Source organism: Lutjanus erythropterus, chromosome 15 (genome assembly GCF_056507025.1).
Source record: "Lutjanus erythropterus isolate fLutEry1 chromosome 15, fLutEry1.hap2, whole genome shotgun sequence".
Classification (NCBI taxonomy): domain Eukaryota; kingdom Metazoa; phylum Chordata; class Actinopteri; order Lutjaniformes; family Lutjanidae; genus Lutjanus; species Lutjanus erythropterus.
Genome location: NC_139331.1, coordinates 24417853 through 24432500, shown reverse-complemented (window position 1 = coordinate 24432500; position 14648 = coordinate 24417853). Strand labels below are relative to the sequence as shown.

Sequence of the window (14648 nt, the reverse complement as noted above, 5' to 3'; positions counted from 1 at the left end):
ACCACTGGGTCAACAAACATAGAAAACTGTAAGATTCACAAAGTAATAAAATAGACTTACAAGTAAACACTAGCCCAATAGTCTGCCTTGGAGCAAAACAGATGACATTTGTATATTTCTGTCATGAAGAATAATCTACTACAATGAAGAAATATGCAGTTAAATATGAAGTTTAAAAGCAGGGAAACTTTCCAGCTTTTGTTCCATCTTTCTTAACAGAAATCACACTTGGAAATCTATTATAAATATTTGTTTAACAGGTATAAAACAATGACTTTTACTCATGATGAAAAACTACAGTCAACAAGCTACCAGATAGTGAAAAACCCTTTTATTTAGCCTAGCTAGAGTGGAATAACCTGCCTCAAAGCATGGTGATTTCATGGTGTTCTACAATGTTTAAATAGCTCAATATTTTTTTAAATATTTGCTTTCCTGCCAAGATCGTGATGAAAAGATCAATATCCCGCTCATGCCTACACACTATTAATGAATATGAATAATATTAATAGTGGTGAGTTAGCTTAGCTTTGCACAAAAACTGGAAACTGGGGAATACAGCTAGCCTGGGTCTGTCTGAATCAGACAAAATAGTTAGTTAATACAGTATATTTAAAATATTTTATTTCATACAAAAAATATTTCTTGGGCGGGCTCAGTGACTCCTGGGGCCACATTACAGAAACTTCCCAGTCTAGTCTATAGTTAAGATAGGAAGAGTCTAAGGTAGGATTTTTCACAATTTGTGACAACAGAAGTCCTAACTAACTTTAGTAACCCCATCTTATCTTACTTCAGCCTATCTTTTGTCTTTTTTTGGTAAATTTACAACAACGCTAACTCTAGAAAAAAAAAAACCAGTGGGCTAAGTCTCCAACCTATCCAGCATCAATTGTGTCAAAGCAATAAAATAGCAGCTGTTCTGATTAAACTGTTAGCTACTATTGGCAAATACTACTGTTAGCAAGCACAACTGTTAGCTGGTGTTAGCGAACACTACCCTGAGCTGCCGTTAGCTAGTTAGCACTGTAAGTTTGCTACTATTATAGGTGAGACAGCTGAACAGTTATCCCAAAATTAGAAGAGTTTATTTATGATGTTGGGACATTTTCCTTCCTTTTCCTATAAATTAGGATAGGAACCTAGGAGGGCTTCATCTGTTTTTTCCGAAATCAGATCCAGGAAAATTAGTTTCCTAGGGATCTAGTTGTTACTCTGAGGTTGCCAGGCAACCAGTTTTCCCTGATTCCAGACTGTATGCAAAACGAATGGCTGTAGCTTTATATTTAACCTAAAAATAAATAAATAAATAAATAATATCACCATGATGAAGGATTATTAATTATTTTTAATAGTATTTTGCACTCCAGAAGAAAGAGAATAAGTGAAATTTCTAGATGTCAAACTAAAGTAAAGACATTTGGCAGAGAAAAATGCCAAGGTTGAATCCAAAGTTAGCTCACTAACCTACTTGTCTACTCTTGTGAGACAGAGCCCCGTGTGTTCATTTTACATCTCGGAGATAAATCCTCCAGGATTGGCAGAATGCGAAGGATGTACATCACAGCAGAATGGAGGGAAAATTCAGTAACTTGAGAGAGAAAGAGAAACAGAAATCCAGAAAACCCCTCGAATCAGGCGGGCAGTGTCAATAGCGTCATTATCCCTTGGAAGGTTGTTGCTGCGAGCTGTGTTAGTGTATGTGTGTGTGTGTACGTTTGTGTGTGCTCTTGTGGCTGCATAGTAGGAGTTATGAATCAGAGCTGCTGTCTCAGTGAGCTGTTTTTATTAATGGACTTTGGGAATACCCCAGAGGAGCGGTACAGTCGTAAGCATACAGTACACTCACACAGCAGGAACGTGCCATGTACACACACACACGCACACACAAACCCACAGAGTACATACATTCTGCAAATAAAAAACATAAAGTAGACATGTTTATTCAATCACACTTGAAGCACTGCCTTGAATAAAAGCACGGGAATGAATTAAATAGAGCAGAGGAGTCAGAGACAGAGCTGTAAAGTTGTATTGATTTCAGCTACTACGTCTGTTTCAGTTATGAAGAGCAGATTAGATGAGACGTGTTAATCATGGATTTAAATTAAAGATACAAGACTTGAGATTTACACTCTTAAAAATAAAGGTGCTGACTAGAACCATAATAAGGTTCTTTGGTTTTATTATGGTTCCACTTGGAACTCTTTCATCTACCTAGAACCCAACAGAAATGGTTATAGAACTATCTGTGAAGGGTTTCATCCAGAACCCTCTTTGGGGAGTCTATCCAGAATCTTTACACCTCCTAAGAGTTCTAACAAGAGTCCACTCTGGGTTATATTTCAATGGTTTTATCCAGAACCCACCCAGGCAGTTCTACCGAGAACCTTTTTATATTTCAATGGTTTTATCTAGAACCTACCCAGGGTTTTCTACCAATAACCTTTTTATGTTCCAAGGGTTTCATCACGAAACCCAACCTGGCATTCCAAGAGTTTTATCTAGAACCCATCCAGACGGTTCTACCGAGAGCCCTTTTTTATTTCAAGGCTTTTATCCACAACCCACCCAAGGTTTCTACAGAGAACCTTTTTATATTCCAAGTTTTTTATCTAGAACCCACCATGGGGGCTCTACCCTTTTATATCATGGTACCAAGAGCCCTTGGTGAACCATCCTTGAAGAACTCTTTATGCCAAAGAAGGTATTTTTGATGAAAATGGTTCTCAATGGAACCCTTAATCTTACAAAGAACCCTTGACTAACCCTGTCAAGGCTTATGGAACCCTTTTTTCTAAGAATGTATATTTCACAGAAGAGGAACTCCCCCGTGTGTATTATGAACATTTTCTTAATATTTTGTACACATGGAGCCTTTGGAGCCTCTTTTTCCACATCCGAGGCCGTTTTTTTCCCCCTCAGAGTTCGTGATGTTTCGTGAAGTATGAGGGCTGTTACCGACCTCAGGTGTGATTTAAGAGTAGTTTAATGAACTCCTGGGAAGTTAAATAATATGATTGGTTGTGTCATTAAATATAGTAAGAATCATGGTGGCTGGAAATGAGAGGTTGTGGTCTGCAGAACAGACTGAATGTCTACATGAAATATGCAGACACAAATGCTTAAAAGGTCAGTCCACTAAGATCATAAAAAACATACTTTCCACTCACAGAACCACAAGTGTGTCAGCCATGCAGATAGTTTAGATATTCTCATGTAAGACTTCTGCTCCAACCCAGCAAAATGTAGGTTAATTAAATATGAAAAAATATATCTTAGAAATCTTTGAATTATCCAGACTAACAGAAGTGCAGTGTCTGTGAAGAAGAGTTTGTAGGAGGATCTGCGACTACACACATACATCACACATAATACTGATGCATACCAGGCACATTTTTCTTTCGTTCATCCTGCAATCATCATCTTCTCACCCTCTTTCTCACCATCGCTCACACATTTTCACTTCTTTTTATCGCCGTCCGTGCCTCGGCTGCAGATGTCCCGTTTCCCTTTATTGCTGCTCCATCACACCGAGTTAGAAATATCTCACCTGACATTTGAAGGATACGAGCAGTGGCACGGAAAAGAGAAACATTAAACAAGTGGCTTCGTTTGGAGGAGAGGAGAGGAAGGAGGTGCGGGGATAAAGGTGGCGTAGGATGAAGCGAGGGAGGAGGATTGATGAAGTGTCAGGTGCTGGCAGGTAAATGTTTACAGCAGCGAGAGAAGGGAAACTCACATTCCATTCATTCTGCTCTCATTCATCCTCCAGAAGTTCTCTTTTTCCTTTACAACATCTATCTGCTGCCATTATTTACATCTGCCTGGCAGCTGGAAGCAGTTAGCTACACTCTCAGAAATAAAAGTGCTAACTAGAGCCTATAGGGTTCCTCAGCTTCTCCCCATAGGAGAAACCTTTTTGGTTCCTGGTAGATCCTTTTGAAATGTTCCCCTTTGAGCTGTTTCAGAGGCTCTACCTACCTCTACCATTTTTTGTCCCAGGTAGAACCTTTTATAAAGGTTCCATTTGACACCATCCATTGACACGCCCATGTTCTCCCAGGGAAAACCTGTTCAATTTTGGTTCCAGTGGGGAACCAACTTTTTTCAGATTCCAAGCCAATTTATTTTTTGGTGGAAATGCTCAGAACAATTCAAAATTAGGTGTTTTAAATGGGACAAGGCTGGTTCCATGTTGGCAGGAAAAGCCTGTGTGAAGGTTCTATCCAGAACCTTTACACCTTTTAAGCATGTTAACTAGAACTCACCCAAGGGATTCTACCGAGGGTTCTTTCATATTCCAAGGGTTTCATCTGGAACACACCCATTTAAAGGTGACATTTCACTGTCACTCTCAGAAATAAAAATGCTAACTAGAACAACATAGGGTTCTTCAGGACAACCCTTTTTAGTTTCTGGTAGAACCATTTACAAAGGTTTCACTTGGAATAATTTCAGGTACATCTATAAAGGGTGGTACCTAGAACCATGTGTGAAAGGTTCTACCCTTCTATGGTGTGGTCTGGGGATACAATCAACAGTCTTTCCTTCTTTTCCTTCCTTCTTTCGTAACCAGAACACACCTAGGGGGTTCTACCAAGAACCCTTTTATATTCCAAAGGTTTCATATAGCACCCCAGAGGGTTCTACCATGAACCCTTTGTCATTTAAAGTTGATATTTGGCAAATACAAGGTTTTCACTATCACTCTGAAAAATAAAAGTGCTTACTAGACAATATAGGGTTCTTCATCTGGTCCCCATAGAACCCTTTTTGGTCCCTGGTAGAACCTTTTATAAAGGTTTAACATGTTCTACATAGAACCTCACATAAAGGGCTATAGTACCTACAGCTATATGTGAAAGGTTCTACTCAGAACCTCGTATGAGACATCCTACAGAGAACCCTTCCATGGTGCAATGCTTCCACCTAGAACCCTCACTGGGGGTTCTATCCAGAACCTCTCCAACTACTAATGCATGCTAACAAGAACCACAAAGGGAGTTCTACTGAGAACCCTTTTATATTCCAAGGGGTTTCATGCACAACCCAACCAGGTTAAAGTAAAAATATTTTTGTAATGGTTCATCTCTCTCACTCTTGTCCTCCATGTGTTCTAAGGAGAACCATATTGAATTTCACAGATGAGGCAAAAAATTCAATCCCATAGATTGTATATTGTGGTCATCCATCATTTTAACACTCTGACACCGATGTTTAAATTGAGAAAACATCTTTAACACCCACACTTTCAACAATTCTTGATGACCTCTCTTCAAAAAAGGGGTTCTTGGGATAAAAAGGGTTCCTTAGTGGAACCCCTAGTCTTACAAAGAACTCTTGACAAACGCTTTCTTAATAAAGGGTTATTCAGAAGCAAATGCGTCTGAGGAGAACCTTAGCCCTTGAGGGAAAAACCCTTTGGAACCCGTATTTTTAGGAGTGTAGTGAGTGTGTGTTTGAAAAATGTCCCGTAATGAAGCAGCATTACATCATGCCTCAAGAGATGCTGGCAGAGGATAAACACTGGTCTCACTGGTATCTCTTCTCATCTTACCTCATTTCACAGAACACACACACACACACTTGGGAAATGTGCATTCACGTACACACCATTCATGATTAAATGCAACATTTTATGGATTCACTAATGCACGGCAGTGGTCACAAAAAGCACACGGTCCTGCAGAAGCGACGTTTGCGTTCACAATTGCAAAACACTCAAGAGTGTCCAAATGCAAAACAGGGCATTTCCATATAACTACACCACAAATACACACACATACATGCACATAGGGTCATAGGTTCAGTTCGGCTCCAGGGATCAAACTTTCTTACTCTGCCAACGTAGCAGTCAGAGCGGTAACTTAAGCCTCCTCTTTCTCCTCCCTGATTGAACTGCCTTTGACCAGAAAAACAATCCAAACCAAATTGTCTGTAAACTGTTGCCCAGGACAGACGGGACTGCTTCATGGAAAACAATATTGTGATTCCCACAAAAACTCGAAAATTCTGGCCCTTGTCGTTTGGAACCCAGAAATCTGTTCTGTTTTAGGGAGTAAAAATATACATAGGAGGAAAACAGAGAGGGAAAAATGCGTGCATGTTGTGGATGGCGGTTGGGTTGTTTATATGGGAGGATATAGCATAGCCCCAGAGTCCCTCAGGGCCCATAAGAGCTATGTGTTTGTGAAACAACAGAAACTGCGGAAGAGGAAGGGGGCATGGAAAAGAGAAGGAGACTGAGGCAAAATAATGAATTCAACAAGGCCTTATGGGGCATAAAAATAGGGGCAAAAGAAGAAGTATAATTAAACAAAAGACAAGTCAAAAAGGTCATAACCATATCTACTGGTTATCTGGAATAGAATAATTTCCTGAAAATGCTGTTGGTTTAAATAGTGCGGTAGTTTCATGAAATAGTATGATTTCCTGGCCTTTGTCTCTTTTCTTGCAGTTTAAATATAACCCGACTTTGTGACATCAATCTAAAATCCCTGCTGGTTTACTAATGATTCTTTTAGATCCGGTTTTCAATGCCTCCTTGTTCTCTGACAATAACTGTTCCGCCCGAGGATTTAGCACTTCAGTTATCTGCTAGACTGAAATGTGGCAAAGGTTATAAAAGTTAGATGCACCTGTATAAAGAAACTGCAAGCATATTCATATTGGAAAGTTTAAATGCATGTGTTAAATTGACTTTTTAGAAAACCTTTTGCACCCATTTAACAATATATGCCAAAACACAGAAAGAAAGAAAGAAAGAATGTCTGATAAGTTAATATGTAAACAAAGCCAGCAGTGAGGCAACAAGTGATTCAACAGGGTTACCACCGTTTGGGCCTTTTAATGTGTACATACATCTCTGTGTTGTGAATAAAACTCTTGATCATTACCAGGGGCTGTCATGTGCACCAGTTCCCCCACAATGAGCCTCTGGAGCTCACAACAAGGAAGGAGCTCAGAGTTGATCAATAAACACCAGCCAAGACTCACACACAGCCATGCACAAACACACACATGATCTGCGTTCCTTAAGCAACACAGAAGCTCTTTGTATGTGTCATTCATAATCGAGGAGACGCTTGATTATAGACCACTGTCTCTCTTTTTTCTTTTATACCCGCAACACAAAAGCTAGAAAGCGGGAACAATGCAGACATCAGCGCTAAGTGCTGCTGCACGTTAATGTCTTTTTGTCTATATTTAGTGGACGAACAATGAAACAACAGGATTTCTGCTTTGTTTGTGGGTCTACTCGCCAAGAGCGACTGTTTACATGGCTGCAGAATCAGTAGTAGTGGGTGGTTTATGGATTGGTGTTGTTGGACTTAATGAGAGGTATTCATTGAATGTTGTATTGGTAAAAGGAAAGAAAGAATACAGCAGATCAATATTGATGACAGTCATTGTTTGGGTAATTGTTTCAAACAGATTTTGCACACATCACTCAACCATCTCTTCTCTTTCTCCTTCTTTGTGTTACAGAACTCCATCCGGCACAACCTCTCCCTGCACAGCCGCTTCATCCGCGTCCAGAACGAGGGAACGGGGAAGAGTTCCTGGTGGATGATCAACCCGGAGGGAGGGAAGGGAGGAAAGGCTCCTCGCCGCCGTGCAGTCTCCATGGACAACAGCAACAAGTACACTAAGTCCGCCCGTGGACGTGCTGCCAAGAAGAAGGCTGCCCTGCAGGCTGCAGCTGCTGCAGCTGGCGAGGGTGGCGGAGACAGCCCTTCAGGTCTGTCCAAGTGGCCTGGAAGCCCGACGTCACGCAGCAGTGAGGAACTGGACGCCTGGACGGACTTCCGCTCTCGCACTAATTCCAACGCCAGCACACTGAGCGGTCGCCTCTCACCCATTCTGGCCAACCCTGAGCTGGATGAGGTGCCCGATGATGAGCCTCCTCTCTCGCCTATGCTTTACTCCAGCCCTGGCAGAGCGCTGTCTCCTGGCAACGCCACGACCAACGGGAAGTCTGCGCCGACTGAGCTACCCCGCCTGGCAGACCTGGCGGGTACAATGAACCTGAATGACGGACTCACAGACGACCTGATGGACGAGTTGCTGGATAACATCAACCTGGTGCCAACCGTCACAGGACAGGTCACTCCAAATGGTTCCTCAGGGTTCAATTTTGGGTCCAAACCCAACGGGCTCGGCTCGCCTTCCTCCACCTCCTCTCCCTCCTCCAACTCTTCTTCTAATGGTGGAGTTAATGGTTACAGTAACTCCATTTTTGGCCCCCACTCAACGGGCTCCTCTCTGCGTCCGTCCCCTATGCAGACCATCCAGGAGAACAAGCAGACGTCCTTCTCCAGCATCAGCCTGTCCCGCTTTGGCGGTCAGACACTACAAGACCTGCTCAACTCGGACAGCCACAGCCACAGTGACGTCATGATGACCCAGTCTGACCCGCTGATGTCACAGGCCAGCGCTGCAGCCGTCATTTCTCAGAACTCTCGCCGTGGCCTCATGCTCCGCAACGATCCCGTAATGACCTTTGGGACCACAGGAGGACTTCAGGGCAGCCAAGGGGAGATGCTGCAAAGCAACAACCACAACCAGAGCACCCTGAGGTCTTTAAACGGAGGCCTGAACCTCGCCAACGAGGCTAACTCTCTGGCTAACGCCAAGCAGCAGCTCCTGCTCTCGCCCTTGGGAGGAAATGGTTCCTCGTCCATGCAGATCGACACCTCAATCTTCCTAAATGGAACCGTCAGCAACAGTGGTGGGATCTGCCAAGACCGTTTCCCCACGGATCTGGACCTGGACATGTTCAACAGCAGCCTGGAGTGTGATATGGACTCCATCATCAGGAACGAGCTGATGGATGCAGATGGCCTGGACTTTAACTTTGACTCTCTGGCCAACATGAACGGAGTCGGCAACTTCACGAACACCAAGCAGACCTCTCAGAGCTGGGTACCCGGCTGAGAGGGTGAGGCCGGGGAGGAGCAGAGCAGGTGTGTATGTTTGAGTGATGATGTAGAAATTAGAACACATTCTCATCTCAGATCATCAACGACAGACGCTGCTTTGTCACACCCCTCAGCATCTCAGGTGCACAAGGTACCACGTAGTGTCTGTATTAGACATTTCTACCAGAAAGACTTTTCAACACGTGGTTAACATGAAACAGTCGCAGTTTGGTGACGTTTAGGCAGTGTTCATTTGCTCAATATAAATTTTGATGAAAAGTCTTAGCTGGTGTAATCACATAAATGAAAAAAATATTGACAGCAAAAATGACAATGAAATCTCTGTTCAGTATGCCCTGACGAGTAAAAGATTAGATAAAATAGTTGGCTCTGTTTGGGCGGACAGTCTGGGTTAGATCAGCCATCTCAAATCACCCATAAATCTAGCTAGCTGAAAAGAAAAGAAAAGAAAAGAAAAGAAAAGAAAAGAAAAGAAAAGAAAAGAAAAGAAAAGAAAAGAAAATGAAATGAAAGGAGAGACGACCTGTGGACACCTTTTTTCTTATATTCAAACCAAGAGAAAGACTGAGTATATCATTTCCAATGAGGGTGGAGCACCTTGTGGACCATTTTGACAAAAACACCTGAAAACACACAGTGTCTGCAGAGGTAAATATCAGTTATGTAAGTAGGTTGATTCAATAACATGTATGTCAGTAGCCTTTTAGGACTATTAAATGTCAGGATAGCCCAAAGTTCTGTGTAGCTTCAGGATGTATCGGTCCGTTAACATGTTTTTAATTTAAACAGGAAACACCTAGTCCTTATAAAAAAAAAAAAAAAAAAAAGTTTGAAGTGACTGAAAAAAATAAACACTGGTTAGGATCAGGGCAACAAATCTAAGGTCATGGTTTGGGTTAAAGTAATAACGTTGCATTATGGATGTCTCGTGACGTGTGTGAAGTTAGTCATGTGACGCATGTTCACTAATGTAACTTGAAAATAATGTTAGCTTTTGATTCTACATGGAACATGAGTCCTGTGTTTGTTTCACTCTTATATCCACTCAGCCTCCTCCTTGTGCAGACTTTCCTGCTCTCTCTACTACATTACCATGCAATCATGTAAACAAATGTGTTACATTCATGCAAAGTTTCAAAACAATGTTAGCACAGAAAGACTTTATCTGCTATTTATAGAGGAAATCTAACAGCAAAAGTTACTGGCAACAGTTCAGGTTTTACAGTAAAGGTCCACCACTGGCTTCACGTTAAAATGCGTAAGCATCTAAAAGTATTCATGCAAATTCAAAATGTTTTCATCTAAGATTATGTACACTTTTGTGGTGTTGGGTTTGAATTGGGAAAGCTTATGCTTACATGAGTACATGAATACATGTCATTGATTACAAATATTATGCAATTAATTATATGAACTAATCATAGAAAATCCACTTCAGTTGTGTCACCAAATGGATGCAACAAAACCTCTCTGCTCCTGCGTAATCTGCACTCTACATCGCTCAGCTTCCAATCAAAACATGATCTTCCACACCTTCACAGTCTTGAGAAATGGTTTAAACAACAAAATGAGCTGTTTTTATAACTAGGTTTTCTAAAAGTTTTCACTTTTATTATTTCAAGAGGCCTTTGACTGCAAATGAACAGAGAAAAACAAAAAAAAAGGACTTTCAGTGGATTGGTGCCATTTTATCGGTGTATTCTTTGAAGAAATGTTTGACTTCAGAACAGAAAAAAGTTCAAGTTCAGTGTGAATATTCAGACATAATCATCTCGTCCTTTTTCTCTCCAGGTCTGAACTGTGTAGTGCAGGAGAAGATCAGACACACAACATCCTTTTTGCCAAACCTGCCATCAGCACAACGTAAAATACAAACCCTGTGTTTACAGAAGAAGACTTCCTCTCGAGAGCTTTACCTTTCGCTCCCACACTGGTGAACCATGAACGATCCGACGACAGACTCTAGAGATGCTGCACATCAGTCCTCAAAGCCTCCTGTGAAACAACAACAACAACAACAACAAAAAGAAAGCTATGTCAAACTCACAAATCTTAGAATTATGCAATTTTTCCTTTGACACCCAGTCTGCTGATATCAAAGAGACACTACTTATCAGAAGGGGTTTCAGGTGGAATACAAGGACTAAATATCAAGCGAACATTGAAGGAGTGCACGGTGCAGTTGTTCCCGTTGAAGACACACAAAAAAGAGACAAAAGTGGTGTAAAGTGAAAAAAAAAAATCGAGAAGTGACGTGGTGTAAATCTGATCCAGTGGTTTCCTGGGATGTGTTATGTTGAAAAAAAAATGTTCCCTCTGTTCTCACTTAGTGATTTTAAATGTTCAGTGTTTGTTTTTTGGATTTTCCGTTTTATCATACTTGTTTCTGCATCATACAGTACATGTCTGTACAAAGAGAATCGGTGTATTGATGAAATGAAAAGATGGAAATGGGAGTATCTTACTCACTGAGTGGCCACGCATACAGAACTTGCAAACACACAAACAGACAAATCTACACTTCGCCCCATTTTGCAAAACTTCAGAACCCTTAGAAGTCAAGATTTTAATGCCATGCACTTCCAGTTTTGTTCTTATGAATTGCTTGAAATTAAATTAAATGCCGCATACTGAGGGTTTCATTACAATTAGCTGAATATTACGAAAATATTTGTTATCTTTTGTGTAAATCTAACTGTAAAAAATAAGACTAGAGGAAGAAAATCTCTGTCGTGGATATTTGTACAGTGCAGGGCAGTGGAAAGTTCAAGAAGCAGCAGGAAAAATCTGACTTTTCTTAGATTTTCTTAACTTCCGGTGAGTTCTGTTGAGGTCGTTTATCACTGCATATGATGTAGCCAAAACGAATACCTGTGTCCGAGGGTTGTGAACATTTCCACACCATAACAGGTGCTATGTAAAACAGTGTTGAATCCTGCCCTGAGAAACAAGCCGTGCATTTGGTGTGTTCGATTTGTTTCCGTTTTTACCCTTGTGACCTGCAGAAGCCCAAAGCTGCAGCCACTTGTAGCACGGCGAGGTTGAACCTGTAGACGGCGGCGGGCGGGCGGGCGGGCGGGGAGGGGGGAGCAGGGTTTATAAGGCTCATTCCTCTAGAAGCCATTTGTTTCTCGAGAAAGAAAACAATAAGCTATCTCTGTATATTGCCAAATTACTTGAAACAAACAGTAGGATATGCTGGCAGCCAAATCACAGCGCACACAAACACACACACATGCACACACATATGACTCGACAGAAATATAAATGCAAAGCTTTTGTCTTTGCTCCCATTTTTCACAAGTTGAACTAAAGATAGAGGACTCAAAGGTTTATTTCTCTCAAATTTTGTTCACAAACTGAACTGTGGCTATTTCACACAAGGCTACAGAAACCATATTGTTTTCCCAGGACGGCAAAGTCATGACCCGTCCTACTCTGCCTCTGACTGGGTTACCCTGATATATTTACCCTAACTCTACCCAATCACTCATCCCCAACCCAACCAACAAGCCAATTAGTATTAGCCAGATAGCATTTTTTTTCCTAGGAGGGCAATGGTATTGCCCTGTAAGAATTTCATGACTTTGCACTCCTGGGAAAAAAATTAAGGGTATGTAAATGTGAAAAAGCCTTAGTTCAGTGCCTAATAAGTGTATTTTTTTCCAAGATAAAATTGTGCGTCCTTTTCTTGTTTTATTGAATGGATTATCTTGGCAAAGGAGAAGTGCTCACAAACTTGCAAGAGAAATAAACCTTTTATGTGCACAGAAATGTCTTAGATCTTTTACTTCAACTCAGGAGAAATTAGAGCAAAAACAAAAGTGCTGTGCTTATATTTTTATTGAGTGTATATTACACACATATAGAAAAAAATAATACCAGGGATCTGTGTTAAGCTCTGCTGTTTTCTTGTCATGAGCTTGTGGGGCTTGTTATGCATATATATATAGAATCACTCAGGGGGGAAAAGGGAGGCTTCCCATTTAAGTAACATCAAGTCACATTCTAATGGTATTTTAACATTTCTTGTTTAAAAAAAAAAAAAACAGTAATGCTTTGTGTTTGTGAACTTGTAACCTGTGAACTTTCGGCCGTCAAGATGAAGAGGAGGAAGAAGGAAGATAAACGTCAGGATTAAGACTTCACGCGGTCTGTTATTTTTGTTTTTGCTGTCATAGCTTTTTTTTTTTTTTTTTTTTGTTCCTCTTGTTGGACTCACGTCCACACACACACTCATACACACACACACATACACACGCAACACCCTCATGGACACGCCTGGTGCTCCTGCAGGTGACTTCCTGTATCTCCTGAGTACATGTTAATGTGTGTGTGTGTTTATCTGTGGAGTTTATTTCTGTTGAATTAATCTCACAAGAATGATGTGTAAATCCCTCACTATCCCTCATGGTGCATACAGCACAGCCGACTGTATGCATGTATGTATTTATGCATTATGAATTGTGTGAAATGCATATATACTCGCTGTATGTCCTTATATACTCATGTAGTACTTGACCCTTGGATTTTTGTGATACCTCTGAAGGTAAAGTTGAAGAAACGTTACACGACGGGATGGAGGGAACACTGTTACCAGCGATTTTAATTGTTGAACCAGATTTTTTTTAATGGTGGAAAGCACCATTGTTGTAGCATCTGGAGACCCTGGTATCCCTTCTCTGTGTATGGAAGTGTATGCCCCGCTGTGTATAATAGTGTACAGATGTGTGTATATCACTTTGAGGCCAAGGCAGAGGAGTGTGTGTGCATGGTTGGCTAGAATGATCTACTGTGCTATCTGAGGTTTAGTGCATGACCTAGCTGTACCCCCCTCTCGACCCTTCCAATGGTGCCGTCCTGCGACAGAAATTGTAATACAGAGAGGAACCCTGTGTCTTTAGCACTCAAACACACTCTTTCTATTTTTAAAATCAGGGCTTACAGTGGCAGCACTTGTACCATCCTCCCATATTAATGGGTTTATTATTATTACGAGACACAGGGAAAGCCTTCTTAACGGACGTTCCTCGGCTTCACACTTGTTTTATTCCACGTGGAGTTCAGTAGGTTCACGTCCTGGTGCTCTCAGTGAGCGTTTGGTTCTAACATTGACGCGGCTAAAGCGTCATCTGACAACGAGCTGGAATTTCCTACACCATGTCACATTTAAAAGGGGGAATCCTGAGCCATCACCTGAACTGCTAAGCATTTAAATTCATCTACACTGACTGTGCTGAATGTTAGGAGCACTTTAACTCCTCCTGTGAAGAAGACCGACAAGGTGAATCCAGGGAACCTGTAATCCTTCCTTTTTAAAGATGAAATATGTCAAATCTCTGCACTAAAATGTAAAAAAAAGAAATGCTAGACATATGCTAATATTTAGATGAGTTTTGTACTTACATTATGCCAAGTGTTTCTGACAATGTTCAAACACAGAAAACCTGTAATTCATTCAAGATAAGGCGCGTTTCCTGCTAGCTGTTGCTAGCTAGTTGCACAAGGAAGTTCCAGGAAAACATGGGATACGTTGGATATGTCCAAGAGTGAGGAAGGAAGTCGGTGCACGTGACTAAACCTAACAAAAAATTAAACTTTAATATTACTTTGTCCATGAACAGTGAAGATAACAACTAACATTATACCACACTATTTTACGGCATCATCCAACCACACCTGTTGGAATTGTTTTAATGAGAG

The 14648-nt window shown here is 41.2% G+C and overlaps 1 protein-coding gene across 1 annotated transcript in view; it reads left to right on the top strand.

Moving 5' to 3' along the window:
* foxo3b (forkhead box O3b) overlaps positions 1-14310 on the top strand; it is a 62403-nt gene extending 48093 nt beyond the window's left edge. Inside the window, exons 3-4 of the mRNA XM_084737601.1 lie at positions 7492-8969; positions 10737-14310. Of these exons, the coding sequence (XP_084593727.1) occupies positions 7492-8940 (1449 nt within the window). The 3' untranslated portion in view covers positions 8941-8969; positions 10737-14310. The remainder of the gene's footprint in view (positions 1-7491; positions 8970-10736) is intronic.
* Positions 14311-14648: the final 338 nt, after the last annotated feature.